The sequence below is a fragment of the Seriola aureovittata genome, chromosome 19 (assembly GCF_021018895.1).
Source record: "Seriola aureovittata isolate HTS-2021-v1 ecotype China chromosome 19, ASM2101889v1, whole genome shotgun sequence".
Taxonomy (NCBI): domain Eukaryota; kingdom Metazoa; phylum Chordata; class Actinopteri; order Carangiformes; family Carangidae; genus Seriola; species Seriola aureovittata.
Window position 1 is genome coordinate 22,521,990 of NC_079382.1, and position 21,720 is coordinate 22,543,709.

The window sequence follows — 21,720 nt, forward strand, 5'->3', positions numbered from 1 at the left end:
TTTATAAAAATGAGGTATATCTGCAGAATAAATAAGGCAGTTAAAGGTTATCAGGCAACTTCAGTAAAAAAATACTTTTACAAAATTAATATTCTGTAATTCAGACACGCAAACACATTTTTTTTTTTTTTTTAATGGAAGTTTATTTAAAAAGTTTTGAGTTTTTCTCAATTTGGTAAATTTTTGAGGCGGTGCTCCTGCAGCACTGGTGGCAGCCGTCCAGCCTTACATCAGTCATATGCCGTGTTAAAGCAGGGAGAGTGACTGTTAGTTGGCTCCTGCTGAGCTCCTCTCACCACCACCACACCTCCCAGCTGTTACTGAATATGGAGTCGATTCGCTTCCTGCCGAGAGTGAGCATGTTATTAATGAGAGCCGCGCTTAAAGCGACAGCGAGCCGAAGGCGAGAAGTTGAGCTGGAAGCCGCGGGCAGATTGGTCGGCCAGTTGTTCCACCACAATGATCACCGACTTGGCTTTGATTCTGAAACTGGCACAGACGCACATTATCACTTCCCCTTGTTCTTCTTCTCTTCCAGATCAGTGGACGTTATTCCATATGTATTCAAACTTTTCCCTGTGAGTATCATCTCTGCATGTCAAGTTTCGTCAACCAGACAATAAATTGTTGTTTGTGTAAGTCAAAGATCACTGTACCTCAGACACACTGCGTCCATGGGGGGATGAGAAGTCAGTCACACATCAGGACGGACTTAAAGTTTAAGATTCCTGAGAATTCTTTAGAAAATGATCTTTTTATGACGTGCTGAATATCTGCTCTGTGTGTATGTTGGTATTTGTTGTCCTTGTGTCTGTCAGGACCTGGATTTCTGCGTCATCACGGTACCGACTCTTTCCAACGAGTTTCCGTTGCTGCAGAGTTTCCTCAGGGTGCCGGCCCGCGCCACCAGCTTGCTGCTTCGCGAACTCTACATTTTCCACCGCGACGGGCTGAGGTGGGTCGTCTCTTAAAAAACCTGCCTCTTGTATGTTTGATTCATTGGTGCTGCCTGTAAGAAACACTGTCAGAAGAGGAGCTCCCAGATTTGCGACTCCTCCTGTATATGAACAGGATCGTGTCTATTTGCTGTTCTTACAAAGCCACTGTCACAGTTCCTGCCCCGGTCCTTCTGCTTCTTGCCCCTCTGTTCCTGTCAGCCACAGTCTCATTCCCTCAGGTCACTGCATTTATATGGAAATCTTCTCACCTGTCATCCCTCAGCCGTCCACCAGATGCCCTCCTGTCTCAGTCATGTGACCTTCCTCTCACACACCTGTTCCCAATTTCCCAATTATCCAGCCAGTATGTAAACCTGCCTGTTCCACCTGCTCTCTGTCAGATTATCTCATGTCTCAATAACTTGTTCTTTGTGTCGTGGACTTCTGGTGTTGCCACCTTACCTGCCTGTACACCTTAGTCATTTTTATAGTTGCTGACCTCACTTCACTGCACCTGCCTGTGTCTGTGTTGTTCCACAAACAAAAATAAATGCAACACAAAATAAGACGTGAGGCACAGAGGCTGGGCAGAAACTGTCCCTCCTCACGAACTGGCACCTGGAGCTGATCAACCCTGACGTCCTTAAGTACTTTCTACTATCCATCACAAGAAGGAGCCACTGTGGTTTGAAGTGTAAACTAAAATAACACAAACATACACATAGAAAAGGGGCTCTGACAAACTGCTTCTAGAAAAACACATTCAGGTGCATCTTTTGTTCTCGCAGGCCTGTGGACGTGAGGCCGGCTGTGGCTGCAGACCGGCCCGCGGTCTCTGATCTAGTAAAGGGTCTGAGACGGCACGAGTCCCTGCTGCAGGACCTGGACCGCTTCTACAGGACCCGCAGTGACCCGGTCAGTCACCACACTCGTACCAACACATCTGGTTTCACCCTCAGCCACTCGACAAGCTGTTTGTGCTTTCCTCAGACTGTGCTTATGAATGATGCTGATACAACTCTGCTTTCCCGTAGAGATCAGTAATTGTTTCCAAATCCTTTTGTTCAGTGCACTTTTACAGTTTAATTTATTATTTATTTTATTGATCTATACTCTTCTTCTGCATCCTCCTCTTCTATTAATCTCACTGTACCCCCTCCTCCTCTGAACACCATGGGGCTTAAAGTCTACTTCCATAATATTGACTCTTCCTATCTTCAAATCCCATCTCAAAACACGCCTCTTCAAACTTGCCTATTCAGTTGAACTCCAACACTAGTGTTCAATGCCACCATGTTTATTTTATGCAGTTATATTTAATCTATTTATTTAGTATTTTATGCCTCGTATCTATTTTATTTCTTTTACTGTGTGTTGTAAGGTGCCTATAAAGTATTATATTAGGTTCAGCTAGGTGTTCCTAGCAAAGAGTCAACTGGGTGTACAACAGTACTATAAAGCTTCAGGTGTCTAATAATGAACTGATTTTTAGATAGAGTAGGTTTAAGGTTGGGTGAACGGTGTCCTCCATTTCCAAATACAACTTATTTTTTTATAGTTTTAACTCATTTGCTCGTCTGTTATCTTTCTTTATGCAGGCGGCCACTAGAGCTACAACTCACCACTGCTGAAATATTTAAAAATAAAACATACTCTATTTTAACTAGATTTTAACCAATTTTCCAACTAAACACAAGCTGGCCCATTAAATGCCTTGTGTCTAAAAAGAATTTAAACTGTCAATAGAGAAAATATCAGGGTTGTAATTGTAATTATGGCCCTTTAACTTAAAAATGAAATGATGATTGTTTTGGACCAGGGAGTGTGACTCGAGCTGGTATAATGATGATTGTCTTGGAATAAAGAGGAATATCACACTTTTGCCAGTGAACAGATTGGTGAGAATTCAGTTGAACGGATTTTCCTCTCTGACTGTCGCCCCAGCTGTCACTGCTGCAGCTCCAAAACTGATAATTACTTCTCAAATGAGAATGCAGCCACTTCATGTGTATTCATGGCGCTGGACTCGGCTTGTGCTTGAACTCAGAAGGTGCATCCACATGCTCGTGTGTTTGCCTTGTTCTGTCTCTTCAGGACGGGGTGCCGCTGCAGGCCTTCGTGGCTCAGGTGGACAGTCGGGTTGTGGGGATTCTGATCATCAGAGACGAGCAGGTAGTTTTCTAATCCATGTCCTCAGATGAACCTGAGCGGTGAACATTTCTTTTTTTTTACCCGTGTCGAGTTGGAAAATTTTAAACGCTCACATTCACAATATTTCTCTTTAAGTATGATAATATACTTTTCCCATATTGTTTGACAGCAACACATTTATTCAGAATCTTTAGTGTTGAAATCATCAGTCAATTGTTCGATTAGCCAATCAACAGGAAAATAATCAACTACTGTTTTGTCTGTAGCTTAATTTTAGTAATAAAATTTTGAATTTTGGAAAAATGAGCTCTTGGTGAAGTCACAAATATCTTGACACAATTCACTGTATTCATAGAAATTGAATTAATTCTGGACAGGCTGCTGTGATAAATGTGCCAATTATTTTATGCAGTTCCACTGGGATTAAAAAAAATTTAAAAAAGGAAAATATGAATATTTGTCCTGGAAATGTGAATCCACATAGAAGATGACCTGAATGTCTCTGTCAGGACGTGGAGTACATCCGTGCCCACTACAACATCGAGAACTTCATCTACTTCAGTCACCACAGCTACGAGGAGCACGCTGAGATTCGCCACTTGGTCCTGAAACCCTCCTTCCAGCACTTCACCAAACACTTGTTTAAGGAGGTCCTCCGGCTGGCTCACAGATCCTGCCTGCACCACAGACTCTACCCCCCCTATCGCAGCCAGGAGGTGGGTGCACAGGGACCTTCAGGCCCTTACTGGCCCTTCATCACCGGGCCCCTTCCAGCCTGTGTGCATGTCTGCTCAGATGCACATTGTCATTAGTGTAATGATCCTCGGTTCATACACTGCAAGAAATATCCCTGACGACGAGTCAAACACAAATCCAGTCATCAGACGAAAGAATTTTCTTCACAGATCCCTTGAATATAAAATAGACTTAGATTTTTTTTTAATGCGTCATTTAATTCATGATATTTTGGTGTCCAGAGATAACAATGAAGATGATGATGATGATGATGATAACACACTAATGTTCATGACTAATTTTTGCTCTCAGCTAGTTGAAAAACCTTCCTGTATTCTAAAAAGCAACTGGCTTTGGTTTTTGAAGCTGTTTTTATTATACATGATTATAAAAGATGGCAATTAATTAATAAGGCTGCCTTGAAAAACAGTGAATCTCAGTCCTGCCAAATCTTGGCCACGAGCCTTGATCTTTGATATATTCATTAATAATAATCTTTTTTCCTTTTTTTTTTTTTTAGTGCCTGTAGTTTTGGCAGTAATCAGATGCTCCTTGTTGGTCATCACATTTTACCCATCACCACACACGAGGTGTAGCCACAGCTTCACAACACTTTGTCTAAACTGGACTTGTTTAAAATTGTTCTGCTGGTTTTAAATCTAAAATGAAATCAGATTGAAATCAAGTGAAAATCTGAGTTATAAAGGGGGAAAAATTTTCCTTCCTATTTTGTGATTTCATGTGATACACCAGAATTTTATTTGTGCAGAGAGAACAGCTGTAAGATCCTGCAGCAGTTAAAATAAATGTGACATGAGTTTCTCCATGTATAAACGTTGTCGCTTTAAGCAGGGCACTTTTTGCAGAGTGTGGCCCTCGGCAGGCTTCTGTCCCCGGGGTTAGGGCAGCAGGTGCCGACAGTGCTGCCAGCTCCACCTCTCCACACCATAATAAGACATTTCCTCAACATGTAGAGGCCTCCACTTCCTCTGCTAATTACCTTCCACAAACAAGCACCAGACTGGGAGAGGATGATTTGCAAATAGAATAATGGCAGAGGATAACCACAGAATCCGCTCTGCTCAGGCAGCGGATGAAGCTCTGGGTGTCGTTTCCCAGTTTAATCAGCTCATATCAGCGATGTAAACCTTGCATCATCTAACCTTTTCACCGGAGCTCATTATCACTTTGCCTCCCCACCCCCCACCCCCCACCCCTTCACTAATGCTGTTTAACCTCCGAGGGGAGTTTCTCTCTCTGAGCTCACTGACACTGTGCCCTCTTCTTCTGCACTCAGGATTCCTGCGTCCACCATCTGGATTTCGTCCTCAACTGTGCAGTTCCCGTGCGCCCGCGACGCCAAATCATCTACCCACTGGAGGAGCTTGGCATCAACGCCCCGTCCAGGCGGATCACCGAGGACCAGGTGGGCTCAGCAGCAGCTGGCTGACAGGGAGCAGCCTGCCAGGGAATGTAGATTAGCCGACAGAGGGAACGCAGCAGGGTGTTAATGTGACCACTAGGCGGAGCTGTTTCAAAAGGAAACAGCTTGTAGTGACAGAACATGGTTCACTTACAGACGGGGAGGGAAACACAGTATGATGGAATGAACATGACATTTTATCATGTAGCTGTAGATGAATTCATAAATTCATATACCAGAAACATTTTTTTACACAGTTCAGTTTCATGTATTTATCTGTGAAAACATTTGATTTCACTAGAAAGTGAAACAGTTATAATGTCGTTTTGAACAATGTTTGTCTACACAGCAGGTAACTGATGCGTTTTACAATGTTGGACTTTCTGAGCTTTAGAAACCACATTTTATTTATGTGATGACGTAAAAGCACTTCACTTAAAGTAATTAAAGTTGTAGCTTAAGCGTTTAAAGAAGTTGAAATGTCAAGTATATTCATTAGAGTATATTTACTGAAAGAAAAGTGATGAAAGGAGTTTGTGTTTGGTTCAAGTGTTGAAGTGTGAACTTTTAATGATTCAGGTTTGATTTGTGCTTTATTTAATTGAGTATCCCTGACTCCTTCATCCTCCTGCTTAACTACAAGATAATGTAGCTGATTGTTGGCACATGATTACATTCAGTTCCTCACTGTAGAGAAGCTGCAGGTGACCTACGCAGACCATAAATCGGAAGCAAAAGAACTTTTAAAAATGAACAAAATTACTTGACAATCTGCTTTAAAACCCTGACATCTCACACTGATATATATATTGATTCTGTTCTAGCAATGTTATAGAATTGAAGAATAGAAGGTGTTGATTAGATTCTGTGTCTGTAGTGTGGTCAAACAGAATCTGAAACCCCCTCCACCTACACCACACAAAAGAGTGCAACACCATGAATGACTGTGAGAAGAGAGCGCAGCGTTCTCCCTGTTCATCCCTCTCTGTCACGGCGAGCTGCTCGGAACCATTAACACTTCTGCCTTCAGATGTGGTCGTGCAGCACATCGCGCAAACAAGTTAATGCAGCCTTTATGTACATGTGTATATACATGGCTTTTAGTACCTCAGTGTACATTCATTCACACATCTGGTGTCACTTAAAGAGCAACTTTTCCTTCCTTTTTATTAAAATTGAGGTAGCTGGAAGAGTTAAAGCTCCTCCAGTGTAAAGGTCTGTGTCCATGTGTAGTGTGATTATAGATCAGCTCTAGCTTCTATATTAATACTGTGAAAGTATCAAAGCCTCAGTCCACAGAGAAATGCACACAGCCTGTATTCAGAAACTGAGCCTTAAAACCAGCCGTCAGGACTTCTGGAACTTTGTGATGTCACAACAAAGCAGTCACCAAGCCCCGCCCACCTGGACCCACCATCCAAACTTCGCAGGATTTGGTTTCTCTCAGTGTTTTACCTGAAATCTGCTATATTTTTATTGGATCACTCAGAAAACAGTCAGCGAATCAGAAGAGGCTCAGAGCCTCCTCTCTTCTGATTGGCTCACAGACCTGTTGTTACTAGAGCTCCAGAGAGAAGCTTGAGAGAGGAGATGTAAAACTACACTGAGATGGTTTTTGGTTCTTAAAACCACAAATATATCTTCTTATGGATCAACACTTCAAAATAAAACACAGAAGAAGAAGTAACAGGTGAATAATAACAACCCCAGCAGTAAGTTGTACGGTGACTCATGTGTTCCGATCTGATCTTAATGTGGCTGTGATTTATTTTAATGTCCTGCATTTCAAATATTTACCACATGTACGGCAGTGCTCTGTAGACCTGAGGTGACACCGTGTACACCCCCCCCCCCCCCCCCCCCCACCCCCCCCCCCCCCCCCCACACACACACACACACACACACACACACACACACACACACACACACACACACCCCCTTTACCTGGGTTACACGGCAGTCATGATTTCCAGGATACGGTGCAGATAAGAGCGTTGCCTGCGAGCTTTGTCTCTGCCTCCTGATGTCAGCCTTGGGAAGATTAATCTAATTTAAAGCACCTGTTCCCTCTCTGTCAATACAGGATCATATTAAACAGAGCTGCGGTCATTGTGTGTGTAGGAAAGGTGAAGCATCTCCAGCGTGATAAGAGCCGCTGCACCTGCTCCTCCACACATGCAGATGAGACGGGAGCTTTGTTCTCCTGGTGACCTCATCCCGTTAATTCCTGCAGTATTCAGATGGATGCATGTAAGCATGTCATATGCTTACATGCAATAACAAGTACATGGTTGTTACATACATAAGGTCATAATCATGTGTCATAAATGTCAGTATACAGTACCTGCATGAATCAATGTTTGAAAATCAATCCTTGTCTAATCTGTTTATAGATACTGATTTGATAACTTGTGTAGGAAATGACCAGTAACATTTCCATATAAATATCTCTGCTGCTGTCGCTAGCAGAGATCCAGTCCAGCTGTTCTACTGACTCCTGTACAGTAAAGAGCGTTTCGTTATTGCATGTGGGAACTAAAAACGTTGTTATGCATCCAAACATTTTCCAAATGAGTCTTAAAGGAAACTGTTGAATATTTTCCAGTGTTTAATCTTTAGTTTCAGCTCGTCGTAACGTAAAGTGGTATACGGATCCGAGCGACCAACAACACCAGCAGGTTCTGTTACTTACTGAACTAGCAGAAATTCTGCCAACTGAATGTTATGTTGAAGGTTTTGACCTGGAGCTCTCTATGTCGAGTGAATGCCCGTCCAAGGTTCACTCTTGTTTTATCTCTTCTTCTATCGCTCTCCTTTTTTGCCTCCTCCAACAACACTGGAGGGAGGAGTGCCGGGTGGAGTTACAATGCTTGTTCCCCCCGTCCGACATTTCTGCAATAAATTGAGCCTTCGTTTTTCAGAGAAATTTTTTCAGAGACAGAACTGCAAAGTGAAAACGAGACTCAGAGGAAACCAATCTGAACACAGATGGTGTCATTATTCTACAGCCATTACATTGTGCAATCAACATTTACTTCATAATGATAAAGAAAAAAAAACATGTTGTCACTTTAAGTTTTTGTGTTCACAGACGCGAACCCTTCAATTTTTGTGACGTTGATGTTTTTGTACTGATGAATCAACCAGGAGTGTTTTCATGTCCAGAAAATAAACAGGATGTTTCTCTCCCAAAAGTATCTCCCAAAACTCTCCGGCTGACTTGTCTTTGTAGAATATTTTTGACCTGACAACAACAACAAAAAGTTTGATAAAGAAAAAAAAGAACATTTTTAAGTTTTAAATGAAAAGCTGGAGAATATTTTCTAAAGAACAATGGCTCTAAAGTATTAGCTGCTTTGTTTGCTCTGTTTCATTGCTACAGACTAACAAACTAAACAAAACAAAAGATGACTTATTGTTCTTGTGCAGTCATACATACAACCTACGCTCCTTTATTTTCCTGCCATAGTCAAACCCTGAGCCAGAACTTCTCTGTACGTGACAGATGTTTGGCATGCGGGCCCTCATGGAAATTATTAGAATATTACACAAAGGTTAATTCCACCCTCGGGTTTCCCCCTTTTTTCTCCTTTTTTTTTTTTTTTTTTTTTTTTGCTTGATGCTGTTTTGATCCAGCAAGGTGCATTGTGGGGCCAATCTGCCTAATTATAGATGATGAAGGAGCCATTAGCTGCCTCAGATCACTGGGCGAGGACCAGGCAGGCTTGGCGGTGGAGGAATTGGGAAATGAGAACGCTGTGTTCTAGTAATTCCTGCGAGACTCTTTTGTAATTGTTGTGGAAAAGTGTTCCTTAACTGTCAGGTCACATGTCCGACCTCCGGGTTTACATCTCATTACAATGTGGAGCTGCAGTTACTGCAATTCTCATGATTTTCTAGCTTTGTGTGATGAATGTAGAGCAAACACTTGGTTAATGCACAAACAGGAGTTTCAGCAGGATGGCAGAACACCAAGCACAGAAAATAAATTTTGAAAAAAATGACGGATAAAAGAGCAACTCAATGATCAACACAACTACCTCAGTGTCATTGGTTTAATGACAGTGATAAAAGCAACTTGTCTATTTCACTGGACAAAGTTTAGACCCTAGTGTTACTGTAATTCAGAAGTGGTTGCCATGTTTTATTGAATTGAATTGAATTGAATTGAATTGGGAAACCACAAAGCGAAGCAAACTCCTTCATTCACAGTGTGATGAAGAGGTTGTGGGCTTTTGGACTTCAGTGAAATTGACCCATGTGCTGTGTGACCCTGTCTCTCAGAAATGATTTGCTTTGCCAAATAGATTTTGTGGAAAATGCATTTGCTACCTAGAGTGTGAATAGAAGTGAATCCAGTGAATGAAAAGTCCAGCACACAAAATAGATTCCATGACTTAAACGGGATGATGATTTTACAATCTTACAACTTGGCATAACGACCTGCTGATTAGAAAAAAATCCAGGTGGTGCAAGGTGTCCTAAAAATGTATTTGTCGTTGCAGATTAGTACTATATCATTTCTAGGTGACAGATTTGAAGTGCTACATTCATACATTAGCTGCCATTATAGGGCAGTTATCTCTTGTCATTAAGAGACTCTGAGCCTCTCTTCTGATTGGCTGACTGTTTTCTGAGTGATCCAATAAAAATACAGCAGATTTCAGGTAAAAACACTCAGAGAAACCAAATCCTGCAAGGTTTGGATGGTGGGTCCAGGTGGGCGGGGCTTGGTGACTGCTTTGTTGTGACATCACAAAGTTCCAGAAGTCTTGACGGCTGGTTTTAAGGCTCAGTTTCTGAATACAGGCTGTGTGCATTTCTCTGTGGACTGAGGCTTTGATACTTTCACAGTATTAATATAGAAGCTAGAGCTGATCTATAATCACACTTCACATGGACACAGACCTTTACACTGGAGGAGCTTTAAGTTACACAATTGTAAATTTGTGATGTGAATCACACAGAAATAAATGAGGAAACACAGTGAAAACAGATTTCAGGCTTTTAATGGATTTACCAAACAACGGTCAGCTAATAGGAAGCAGTGCTGTGCACAAATGAAAATAATCAACTGAACTTAGGTTCATTTATGCTGGGGAAAGAAATCCTGTGCATTAGAGGTTGAAAACAATTTAGAGGGCCTCGGGGTGAAGACGCTTACTGTGTCCACATGTCACTTCCCATTTCTCTCTCATTTCCTGTCAACTCTGTACCATCTGTCTAATAAAGGAATTCAAATGGCCAATAATTCTTGGTGGTATGCAGATGCTCAGTTCAATATGTCAAAGATCTTGAAAAATGAAAGGATTAGAGGCATTTAAAGATGCAGAACCTTCCCTCCAGTCACTCAAGCGGCTCATTCTCAGCCTCAAAGCGTATCTGCTCTCACTTCTCTAAAGAGGAACCGTCTTTTTGGAAAATAACAATTTTCCAACCACCAGTAAAAGGATGGATGTTGGATTCCAGTAATTTTCACTTGGCACAGATTTTCAAAATGTGAGATTTGGCACGAACCTTGTAATGTTAGAGACTATAGAGGTTTTGGTTGAGAGGTTGGTCTCTTCAGCAGGCGGACTAAGTGCCTTGATGAAAGCTGGTTCCTGCTTTATCCCATAAAATTCAAATGGGGAAAAATTAGACACATCATTATGTAATGCTTTTAGTGGGTTAATAATTACGGATACATGCATTTGGTGATTATTTCATTTTCAGAAAATGGCACCAGACATTCTGGGAATGAGGAGCGTCCTCCAGAAGTAAAAACCAGTAACTCTGACTGACTGTCTCCTCTCTGTCTCTCTCAGGCACCGTTTGCTCTCAGCCTCATCAGCAGAAAGTTAACCATGGAGCCAAAGGTCACCGTTAATGCCAGGATTGTCGTGGTGGGGGCGTCAGACACAGGTTTATCGTTCCTTGAGGTGCTCTGTTTCTGGTGAGTTTGAGCTCTTCTGTCATTTTTCCTCCCAGATGTGCAGTAGGTTGCATAATGCAGCAGTGACTGATAATGTCACAGCGTTTCCTCTGCTGGATTTAACACGGCCAGATTAACCTGTTAGGGAGCCCTGGGGCAAAAATTTGCTGTCAGGCCCCATTAACCCCCCTTCCCCTCCCCACACACACATACACACCTCTCACCATCTGTGCGTTGTGTATGGAGCCTGTCGTCGCCAAGTTCCCATCTAGGACAGTGCACACAGCAGACTACACATGGCGGCTTCATTATTTGCTCAGAAACCAACCAGCACTTAAATTCCCTGATGCCAAGTTTTCACTGAGTTTGTTGTAATTTGATTAAAGTATAAGGCTGATAATACTCTGTCTTTCCTGTTAAGTAATCCCACGAGAAGTCCAAAACAAACAGTGAATTAATCCAACTAACAAGTATTGTGTGTATCAAAAGCCTGATCCTGCTTAGCTGTTGTCCCTAAATTCCATTGTTGGCGGGACCACAACAGCGTGGCCAGCACTATAATCTCGAATGTCGCTGACTGACTGAGTGAGTGATCATAGTTCCACCATTGGTGTGTGTATGTATATAAACCAAATAAATACAACTTAATTAGCCAGAATCACAGCTCAGTCTTTGGCTTAAACCGATGTGTTTTATTTTAGCAGCAGCTTGGAAATGTCTTGGAAGTTAACATGTAGTGTTAATGGGCCACGTTTGAGTCTCTGTTTCATACTTGTTCTGTTGTCTGACAGAAACAGGAAAATATGTAAATGAGAACAGATTTGTTGGAAATTCGCCTGCATTAAAATACTGTCCATGTGAGGAGGAGGAGGAGGAGGAGGAGGAAGAGAGAAGCAAACAGATAAAGGCAGAATGCAAATAGCCTACGACACAGTCCAGCCATATACCAGGTTTTGACCTAGTCTTGTAGTTTATTTTGACTCAATCACCCATACACCCCCCTCTTGCCCCAAATATTCCCCAGTGCTCCAAATGTGGATTAATCCGCTGCTGAAAGTAGTCCCCAACAAATACAGTACTCTGTCCTCCTGTTTTTAAAGATGTATGTCTTCAGTAGGAACCAATGGGCTTTGGGCTGAGTGACAAAGCAGGGGACACTTATAGAGAGGCGGACTAACATATTGTTGGTTTTGGTCTGTCCATGACAGAGCCACACACCGAACCACAATCAAACCAGAATGACTCCAGGCAGAGGAAACACTGTGACTCTGAATCTGCCAGTAGCTCTCTGTATGTTTAACACAGGCAGGTAACAGAAGAACAGTCACTTTTATCTCCAACAGCCAGTAAACACAGACGCGTCGGTTCACACTACATGTGGTTAAAACACAAAAGAATCTTCCATAAATAGCACTGCGATGATTCAGGAGGTATAATAGACAGCTGGCAGCTGTTATAATGAAAAGTATTCACATGATCATATTTATCACTGATTCTATATAGAGAAATACTCCACAGTGTCCCCTCAGCCCGAGGAGAGCAGTCTCTCACTAAAGCTTCTCTTTCATTTCTTTATCGGCTTTTATTCCAGGAATCCAATCTCTGGAAATGTCACTTGACTCCGGGTCGGACATCTTACATGTTTGCCTTCGTCCTCGCTTTGTGAGATTAACTGCTCCAGCAAATAATAAGAAGCACAGGGCTGCTGATTCAGACCACGGCGATAGCTGCCAGGCAACCAGGGTTGTTGTTTTGTGCGAGTGAGATCTCACAGCTCGCGGAGCTGCTGAAGCTGGCATGGCACCGGTGCCGGGGTGGGTGCACGCAGCTGTCTGAGGCCTGGCATTCAGGAGGGCCAGCGCTGGCCCCCCTTTAATTAGCCACTCCACTGTTTCCCCCTGTCAGGGATCTGCTGCAGCGATCTGTGTTTGCTGTCACTAATGAGTTGACTAATGAGACAGTTAGTGTCCGCTGAACTAATGGTGAGGCGGCGACACATTGAGAGGGTGAATGATGGGTCAGTTTCGGCCTGCTGGGGCCCCCCTTATCAGCCCTGCCCAAACGTCCAACCCCCTGCCCCGCACAGCTCCTCCACCCCAACACAGCTTTCCATGTGCTCACTGAATCCAGCCCAGCAGCACCCCCCCCCCCCCCCACCCCACCCCCCCCCCCCACCCCCCCACCCCCAACTCCATTACTGACTGGGACAGGGTCAGACAGATAAAGAGCTCTGCGGCGGCTCGGCCCTCTGCTCGCCGCGGTCAGGCTGCAGGGTCACCGCGGCCGTCTGTCACCGGCTGATAACAGAGCAAATCCAGAGCCGCTGATTCAGTCACATCCAGACGCCAATAATTGGCCTTAATGCCTCAGTGCTGCACCATAAATCCACCTCCTGGCACAGATTAACAAGGAAAGTTTCACTGCAGTCATTGTCTGCTGTTTGTTGTGATGATGATTATTGTTATTATTATTATCATTATAATAATAATAAAAATGATAACAATAATAATAATAATAATAATAATAATAATTATTGTTATTATTATTATCATTATAATAATAATAATAATAATTATTATTATTATTATTATATTATTATTATTATTATTATTATGTTAAAAATCAAGGATCAAACCCTGACGACACAAAAGGTTCTTATTTCATCTGTAAACACTAGAAAAATCAATCTACAGATTTTTATTCATTTTCATATGTTCATGTTGCTGCTCTCTACAAGTGAGTCATCTAGTCAATTAATCCATTAGTCCATCAATAGAAAATGAAATAATTTCAGTCGTTTCAGTTATTTATCAAGCAGAATGGCCAAAAGGTTTCTGGTTCCTGCTTCCAAATGGGACAAGTACATTCTCTCTGCTTAACTGTGAAACCTTTTATGGGTAAAATAAGCAGATGGAAGTGTTTATTATTGATTAATCCACTGAATAAAATACAAGTTTACAGAATTGGCTCTAATGCTGCTAGAGATCTTAAGTTGACTAAATCTCTGCTAGTTGACAAATTTGTCGTGACACATAAACCCATATTGTCCAGTCGTATAACTATGTGTGTGTCCTTCTGCGTATCCGGTCAGTTCACCAGCGTTGTGGCGTCTGGTGCTGTAGATCTGTGCCGGTGGGCGTTAATTTAGCAGGAAGCTGAGATAAGAACGGTGCAGGAGGTGATCAGAGGCGTCGGTGTGATAATGGCTGGACACTGCAAGGTACACACTCTGCTATTCACCAAACGCAGGAGCTGGAGCTGCTCTTATCAGCGGTGTAATGTCCTGAAGGCCAACACAAAGGATGTCATTTGCATCACAACAGATGTTTTTTTTGGGGGGGGTTTTTTCACTGTGGGCAGTAAAAACACACCAGAGTGAGTCCACAGTGCTTTAGTGGGCTGGAGAATTTCCTCATGAGAAGATTTCAAACAGATAATCAACATCGGAGATTTTGTATTTACTTTATATTTCAAAATATGTTAAATTATAAATATTATTTTGATCCATTTTCACAAGTGCATGGTATTACAGGAGAAAGTGGAGGCTACATGTGTACTACATAGTCACAACAGAAATCCCATGTAGACCGTCGACAGTGGATATTTTGTGATCCCGGAGCTGCATTACTGACATAGCAGACATCGTGTCAAAGGTTTAGTTTGCCCCACTCCAACAGATGCAAACAAAGCTAACAGGGTCGTGAGGGAGATATCAGGCAAACAGTGTGTGCACCTCCACAAAGACCCGAGAAGAGGTCTAATTATTCAGAGGAAGTGAAATCTACAGGGTGGGTGTAACACAGGTGCCTCTCTCACCAGAAACCTTGTTCCGTTATCCACTCTGCACATGATCTGTAATACTTTGCTCTTTCCACCTGGACTACCACTAACCAACATCCTTGGCAGCTAACACTGGTGGAATGAAAGGAAATCTAACTGTCAGGGAAACGTGTTAATCTCAGGTTTTGATTCAGATAAATTACTCGTATGAATTGACACCGTCTTGTATAAGAGCTAATCCTTGATCCTACTGAACTCCTCCGCGCTAATGACATTAGCAGCTGCAGCAGCAGCTGATATTAGGGCCAATCATCTTTGCAGATGTAACAGAGTTGATGATACAAACTGTCCTGACACACAAAGCAAAGTTAAGAGATTTATTTACTCTTTGTTTTCCTCTTGACATTGGCTGACATTAGTCAGGCTTTCTAAAAGTTGTTCCACGTCTCCAGATGAAGAATGTAGGTTGCTGCAGAAATTAAAGTCGTCCTTTCGTGGAAAACATTCCTCTCACACTGTGTCCTGTGAGTGTTCACTGTGTTCTGTGAAAAGCACTCATGTTTTTCTGTGTTGTTTGTTCCCTCGTAGCCCTCACCTGAGGTTCAACAACCTGACCCTGGTCTCAACACACGGTTTCCCCGGCGACTACAACCACGAGGACGTCGGATTCCTGTCCACAAGGTGAGCGAGTATAAGAATGTAATAACAGACATGAAAATGGAAAATCATTGTCTGGCATTGAACACTAGATATCTTTATATTAAATCTAATACTGTAATTATAACAGAATCAAAATGTTCCATATAAACAACTCAATCCGGATTAACAGGCCCAAACAGATGGTTTTTCACAGGACATATTCTCCTCTGTCTTGATGTGAATCACGAGGACGTACGTTTCTCCACTTCCCAAACACAGCAGCTTCTGTGCTGAGCTGGTCCTCTGCACCCGGAGAATTTGTTTTTAATACAAACTCTTAAAGGACTGAACATTGTTGGACACCGAGACGAGAAAAAGATAAGATAGCTGTTGAGGAAGACGAATGCATGACATATTCATCATGTGCATGATGTAACAGGCATGTGAACGCCATCTGTGCTTATATGTTGTTTCTAGCTTGAAGAAAAACTGTTCAAGCAGAATCTAAGTTTCTCCGTCTTACCGTGTTTGTTTCCTGCAGTCATGCATACAGCAGCAGAGACTTGGCCCAGCTCCCTCTTCACTCCTGCATCAACGTGGTGACCGGGAAGATGGTGAGCATCAACAGGAAGTCCAAACACATCCGGGTGTCTGGTGGTAAGAAGGTTCCCTACGACCACCTCATCCTCTGTACAGGCCTGCAGCACCGGGTGAGACGAGCTCGCATACATGTCACACAGAGCATGTGATTATTATACATTTATCAAAACACGACATTTCAAGTGACAGTCATGTGAGTGCTACTGTCCTGATTGTGAAGTTCCCCCGATATTTATAATATGGAAATGTGTCCCGCTCAGTAAACAAGGAACCTCGTCAGAGCCATACAAAAACTAGAAGAGCTCAATATTCACTGTTGAATCCAAACTCCTCCCTCTTTGCATTGCATTACATTACATACATAACATACATATCAACCAACAGCAGTGAGAACAGCTGAGCCCGCAGGAGCTCGTCAAAGTTTTGGGCCTGTTTTTAAATCTGTCATTGTTTGTCTTTTAAGTGTGTCAATGTGAACAACCAGACTGTCAGTGCGTTACAGTCAAACACAAAGACAGACTCACAGGTTTTAGACTTGAGTCGTCTCTGGTGCACAGTCCTTATTCCTCTGTGTTTAACTGCACATCCAGCACGTAGCTGCTGCTGCAGCTGCCTTCTGTGCACAGCAGCTGGCTAAAGAGTTCAGAGTGAAAACACAGAGAAATGTTGTGGATCATTTTTTGCATTAGTGTGCAAATTAGAGCCCAACTATCAGCTGAGACATTTGGTGTCAGTTATGTTATCCATTTGATTAATTGCCCCTCACAAAGAGGTTTGATCCACCTGTCACATCCACTGCTCCTTCCTCAGCTTCTGAAGATTTTACTTTTGTATTCTAGGATAAAGGAAATGTTAGTTTTGGATGGTTTCAGTTTGAGCTACACTGTATGAGATAAATTGACTTTTACTTTATCAAAGATTTTAAACTGAAGCCTGAGTCTAATAGCAGTTTGTATGACGTGTAGTTCTTAATCATGATGTAAATGCTCGTGTCTTGATCCATAGAATTTTGGACCTAAGCAAATATTCAAAGCAACCATTACAAGCAAAATACTGTAACCAGTGAGAATATGACCTCATTCATCCGTCCATTCAAAGCGCTACTCATCCTCTATGATTCATTATTTATGTCCAGATCCTGAGCAGTTTTCACTGAAGGTACTTTATTGTTAGAGGTGTACGTCATGAATCAAATGTGATGTAACTGGTGTATTTATGTCATGTGGTGCTGTAGGTGCCCTGTCCCTCCGGTGTGGACCTCAGCCAGCCGGTCACTAATAGCCAGCTGCAGCCTCAGTCTGCTCACCGCAGGTACACCGGGCCCGTCCCCTCCAACCTCTTCACCCTCAACGACCTCTATGACTGCATGGCTGCTCGCCGCTGGCTGTGCGCCAACTTTGTAGAGCTGGAGGGTAAGTGAACACCCCCTCCACACACACACACACACACACACACACACACACACGCACACACACACACACACACACACACATAGAGAGAGAACCTAAAATTAATCTGCAGTAGTATGTCATTACTCAGCCAGTCAGCGCTGAAGTGGCCCGGTATAATTAGCAGCTAATTAGCTGCAGAGAAATCTTTCATCTCTGTGAATCAGGTTGGCCTCTTCCATCCACTTTCCATTATCATATCACTTTCTGAGAGCCAGGCTTTTCAGAGCAGGAAAAAAACACACAGTGTCATTAAGCAAAATTAATCTGCTCTCTGAAGGAATTGTGCAGTGATCTAGAGTGAGGCTTTTATACATACTAATTAGTTGATCCCAGTCATAAAGGAACACCATTAATAAATGCAAATTGCGATGGCAGACTCCAGCAGATACCATGTTTATTTCCATATTTTAATAAGAAAAACAAGAGGAAACAGTAAGTGCATGTAAATTTAAGCATTAGATTAAAGCATAGGAGTATTTTCTCTTCTGTCTCGGCACCAGTTTCTTTAAGGATATTTTTCTTATTGACAGCAAATCCCATGAAAACACAGAAACCAATGGACTTTCTGATGATGATGTCCCCACTCTCTCTGTGCCTCTCATCTCCAAGCTGTTTGTTTCTACTGAAGTTGTAACTCTTTAAAAATGGTTCACAATTATGTTTCAGTAATTTCCAACAGCTGGACTAGTTTTTTTTATCAGACAAACAGGAGTCAACAGAATTTGTAAAAAAAAAAAAAAAAAAGTCTTCCTCCGGAGCTTTATAAAGCTTTAACATTTTAACCTTTAAGCACTGCGCCTCGACTTCCCCTCTCTGTACACTTCACAAAAGCATGTTTCAGTGGGTAGCGGCAGTCGTAGTAAAAGGAATAAAGGGAAGAAGTGAGCAGTGGGATATAGATTTATTGATCACAGAGGAGAAGCTCTGCGTTCTGGTGGCCTTGACGGTTCAGCAGCAGCACTCCTCCTGTTCAGCACCACGGACAGAGACGCTGAACAGCAGCTGTTTAAAAGCTGTGTTCATCTCTGACATCACCTCTACTCTGCTACTGACAAACATTACACTGGCTTCAACTCTACAGCCTGATTTGAGTTCTCACAGACTGTGTAGAGGTGTATCAGCATTTCTTTGAGCTCTTTCTTGGCTGCCATCATGTTTTTAATAGTTTTATTTTAATGTTTATTAATTCTTTTTTCTTTTTTTGTTTAAAAACATACCAGAGTTATTGTAAATGTCATATCATTTGGTTGTGTGGAGAAACCTTAATATAATATACAGTGGTTGAAAAAATATATGAAAAAAGGAAGTGGAGAAATGTTGCTGCACTCATTTTTAAAGCTCCATATTTTCTTCTTCTTCTGTGTTTTATTTGAAGTGTTGATCCATAAGAAGATACATTTGTGGTTTTAAGAACCAAAAACTATCTCAGTGTAGTTTTACATCTCCTCTCTCAGGCTTCTCTCTGGAGCTCTAGTAACAACAGGTCAGTGAGCCAATCAGAAGAGAGGAGGCTCTGAGCCTGTCTTCTGATTGGCTCACTGTTTTCTGAGTGATCCAATAAAAATATCGTTGATTTCAGGTAAAAACACTCAGAGAAACCGAATCCTGCAAGGTTTGGATGGTGGGTCCAGGTGGGCGGGGCTTGGTGACTGCTTTGTTGTGACATCACAAAGTTCCAGAAGTCCTGACGGCTGGTTTTAAGGCTCAGTTTCTGAATACAGGCTGTGTGCATTTCTCTGTGGACTGAGGCTTTGATACTTTCACAGTATTAATATAGAAGCTAGAGCTGATCTATAATCACACTACACATGGACACAGACCTTTACATTGGAGGAGCTTTAAGGTGCATGTCTTTGGGATAAAATGATCTGTTTTGTATCCAACATTATATGAAATCCAATACCAACAAAAAAGCACAGTACACCATGACTTCATGCACATATTAAATCTGAGTTGATGTTGTCTTTGTCTCACAGACCTCTGGAATGACAGCCCTGATGCTTCAGGCTTTGTGCTTTTAAATTGAATATAACCAGTGAAAGATGAGCAGGACACACACCGTCTTTATATTGGAGCTTGTATCTTCTGTGTGTGATTTGTTTCTCTCCATGTGTTAAACACACGGCTCGTTGTTTAGGAAAAAACATATGAAGCTTTTCCTGTCTCTTCCAAGGCTTCACACTATTGTTGACTGGAAAATCATTCGTACGATACCTCAATAGTGAAAAGACAGAGCTCCTTTGCAAAATAGTCTTTAATTTTAGAAATTGTTTTTTTAGAAATCAATGCTTCATGGTCACTTCTAAGTTTCTCTAATTGTAGAGTTTGTATTTGGAATATAGCGTCTGTCGTCCCTACAATCGCAAGTAACCACGAGAAAAACAGAGAAACATTAACCCAAACTGAGCACAAGTTTTCTTTATTTTTCACTCTGTAAGAAGAGAGTCAGAAACCATCATGGCGTCTCACGTCTGTCAATCAGGAGCAGAAAAAGCAGCTTCTCCTGTTTGAGCTGAGCCGTTTAAAAAGTACGAGCACATATCACTTCAGTTTCAGTTGTAGATATGTGACGTGGTTCTCATGTCGGTGTCGGTCTGTTTCTCTCTCGCTGGTCACCAGATAAAGCCATCGTGTACGGAAACAACATCGATGTCTACACCACAGTGGAGACTTTGCTCGGCCTTGGCGTCCACGGGTCTCGTATCCATCTCGTCCTCCCGCCTCCTGAACCCGGCGTCTCCTGCTTCGGTGACCCCGCCGTGGAGGAAGCCGCGGCGACTGCCATGGAGAAGGCCGAGGTCCACGTCCACCACAACTGCCTGCTGGCCCAGATGAAAAACGGCGAGCACCCCGACCTTCTCACCTCAGCGTCGTTCACCACCGACGCAGAGCCTCTCCATCTGCAGTGTGGCGTAGGTCTAACTCTCACACTGTTTACACAACCAGTTATAAGTTCCTACAAAATAAAACGTTCTCCAAACAATGGTGGGTGAGCAGCCAAGGCGTCTGGTGGAGCTGGAAAAGCTCGACAAGCTGAATTCACCAGCATGTGGCTGCTGGTTGGATGTTAATTTCCCTCCTGGAAGCCGCGTGTGTTTGTCAGGCACAAAATTATTCTGGTGTGTTTCCCATCTTTATTGTTTCAGACAGCGGAGGATTCTGCTGTCTGGTTATGTTTGTCTGTGTATTTGTTTGTCCCCCGATATTCTCCATGTAAGAGTTGTGTTTACTGCGAGACGGTGCGGGCTTCAAAATGTTCAAAGATGTGACTTTGCAAACGCTGCTTGAGGAAGGAAATGAATTCAACACATTTGTTCAGCTTCGGTGACGCACTCAGTGATCTGTGGTGAGAAACAAACTTTATTCCAACTTCATTCATCTGATCAGAGTTTCATTTTGCTCTCATCAAGGTGTGCTGTTGATTCTCATCTTCCTTCTGCCTCTTCAAAACAAACATCAGTAATCCAGTTGAAACAGTCTCCACTCAATGTCCACTTACTTGTTTTGGAGTTTTCGACTGTATCAAGCGGTTTCTCATGATCGTGAGCTCCTCTTGTACTTTTCCACTTGAAGTTCAACTCTGGAGATTTTGAGCGTTTTAGTTTTGTGACACGTGAGCAAAATACATCTGTTGATGAAGACTGTGAGATATGATCGAAAGCTCCAGAACAGGCTTTCAACAGAACAATCGTGATCATGAAAAGTCAGCTGACCACAAAGACACAGAACAAGTTTAAAGAGATATAAAACTGCCACAGAGACACAAACTGAAAACAAGTAAAAATAGATACAGAACAACTTGTATTGAGTCTGTTTTCACGTCCTGTTTGTAAAATATGATAAATATGGTGGTAAATGTTTGTAGCAGCAGCAGGATCTTAAGAAAAGCTGAATCCGTGGTGATCGTTGCCACCCGCCACATCAACAGAGTCGGTCTCTGCCGTCTGCTTCCCTCTTCAGACTCCCTGTAGCCAAAACACATTTAAACACTTTAATGTCACACGCTGTTTCTGTTTGCTTTTTATTGACCTATTGTCCTTTATCTCTTGGTCTTGCTGTTGTATTTATGTGCCCTGTGTTTTTATGCAC

The 21,720-nt window shown here is 42.4% G+C and overlaps 1 protein-coding gene across 4 annotated transcripts in view; it reads left to right on the forward strand.

Moving 5' to 3' along the window:
* The window catches only part of cfap61 (cilia and flagella associated protein 61), a 50,701-nt gene that overhangs the window by 8,880 nt on the left and 20,101 nt on the right, over positions 1–21,720 (forward strand). For all 4 annotated transcript variants that reach the window (XR_008830471.1, XM_056405222.1, XM_056405221.1 and 1 more), the window contains exons 10-20: positions 539–578; positions 819–955; positions 1,727–1,853; positions 3,033–3,110; positions 3,599–3,805; positions 5,122–5,250; positions 11,055–11,182; positions 15,530–15,622; positions 16,122–16,290; positions 17,415–17,592; positions 20,251–20,543. Coding sequence is in view for 3 of the 4 variants with exons in the window: in XM_056405222.1 (XP_056261197.1) it covers positions 539–578; positions 819–955; positions 1,727–1,853; positions 3,033–3,110; positions 3,599–3,805; positions 5,122–5,250; positions 11,055–11,182; positions 15,530–15,622; positions 16,122–16,290; positions 17,415–17,592; positions 20,251–20,543 (1,579 nt within the window). In the remaining variant the exon portion in view is untranslated. The remainder of the gene's footprint in view (positions 1–538; positions 579–818; positions 956–1,726; positions 1,854–3,032; positions 3,111–3,598; positions 3,806–5,121; positions 5,251–11,054; positions 11,183–15,529; positions 15,623–16,121; positions 16,291–17,414; positions 17,593–20,250; positions 20,544–21,720) is intronic.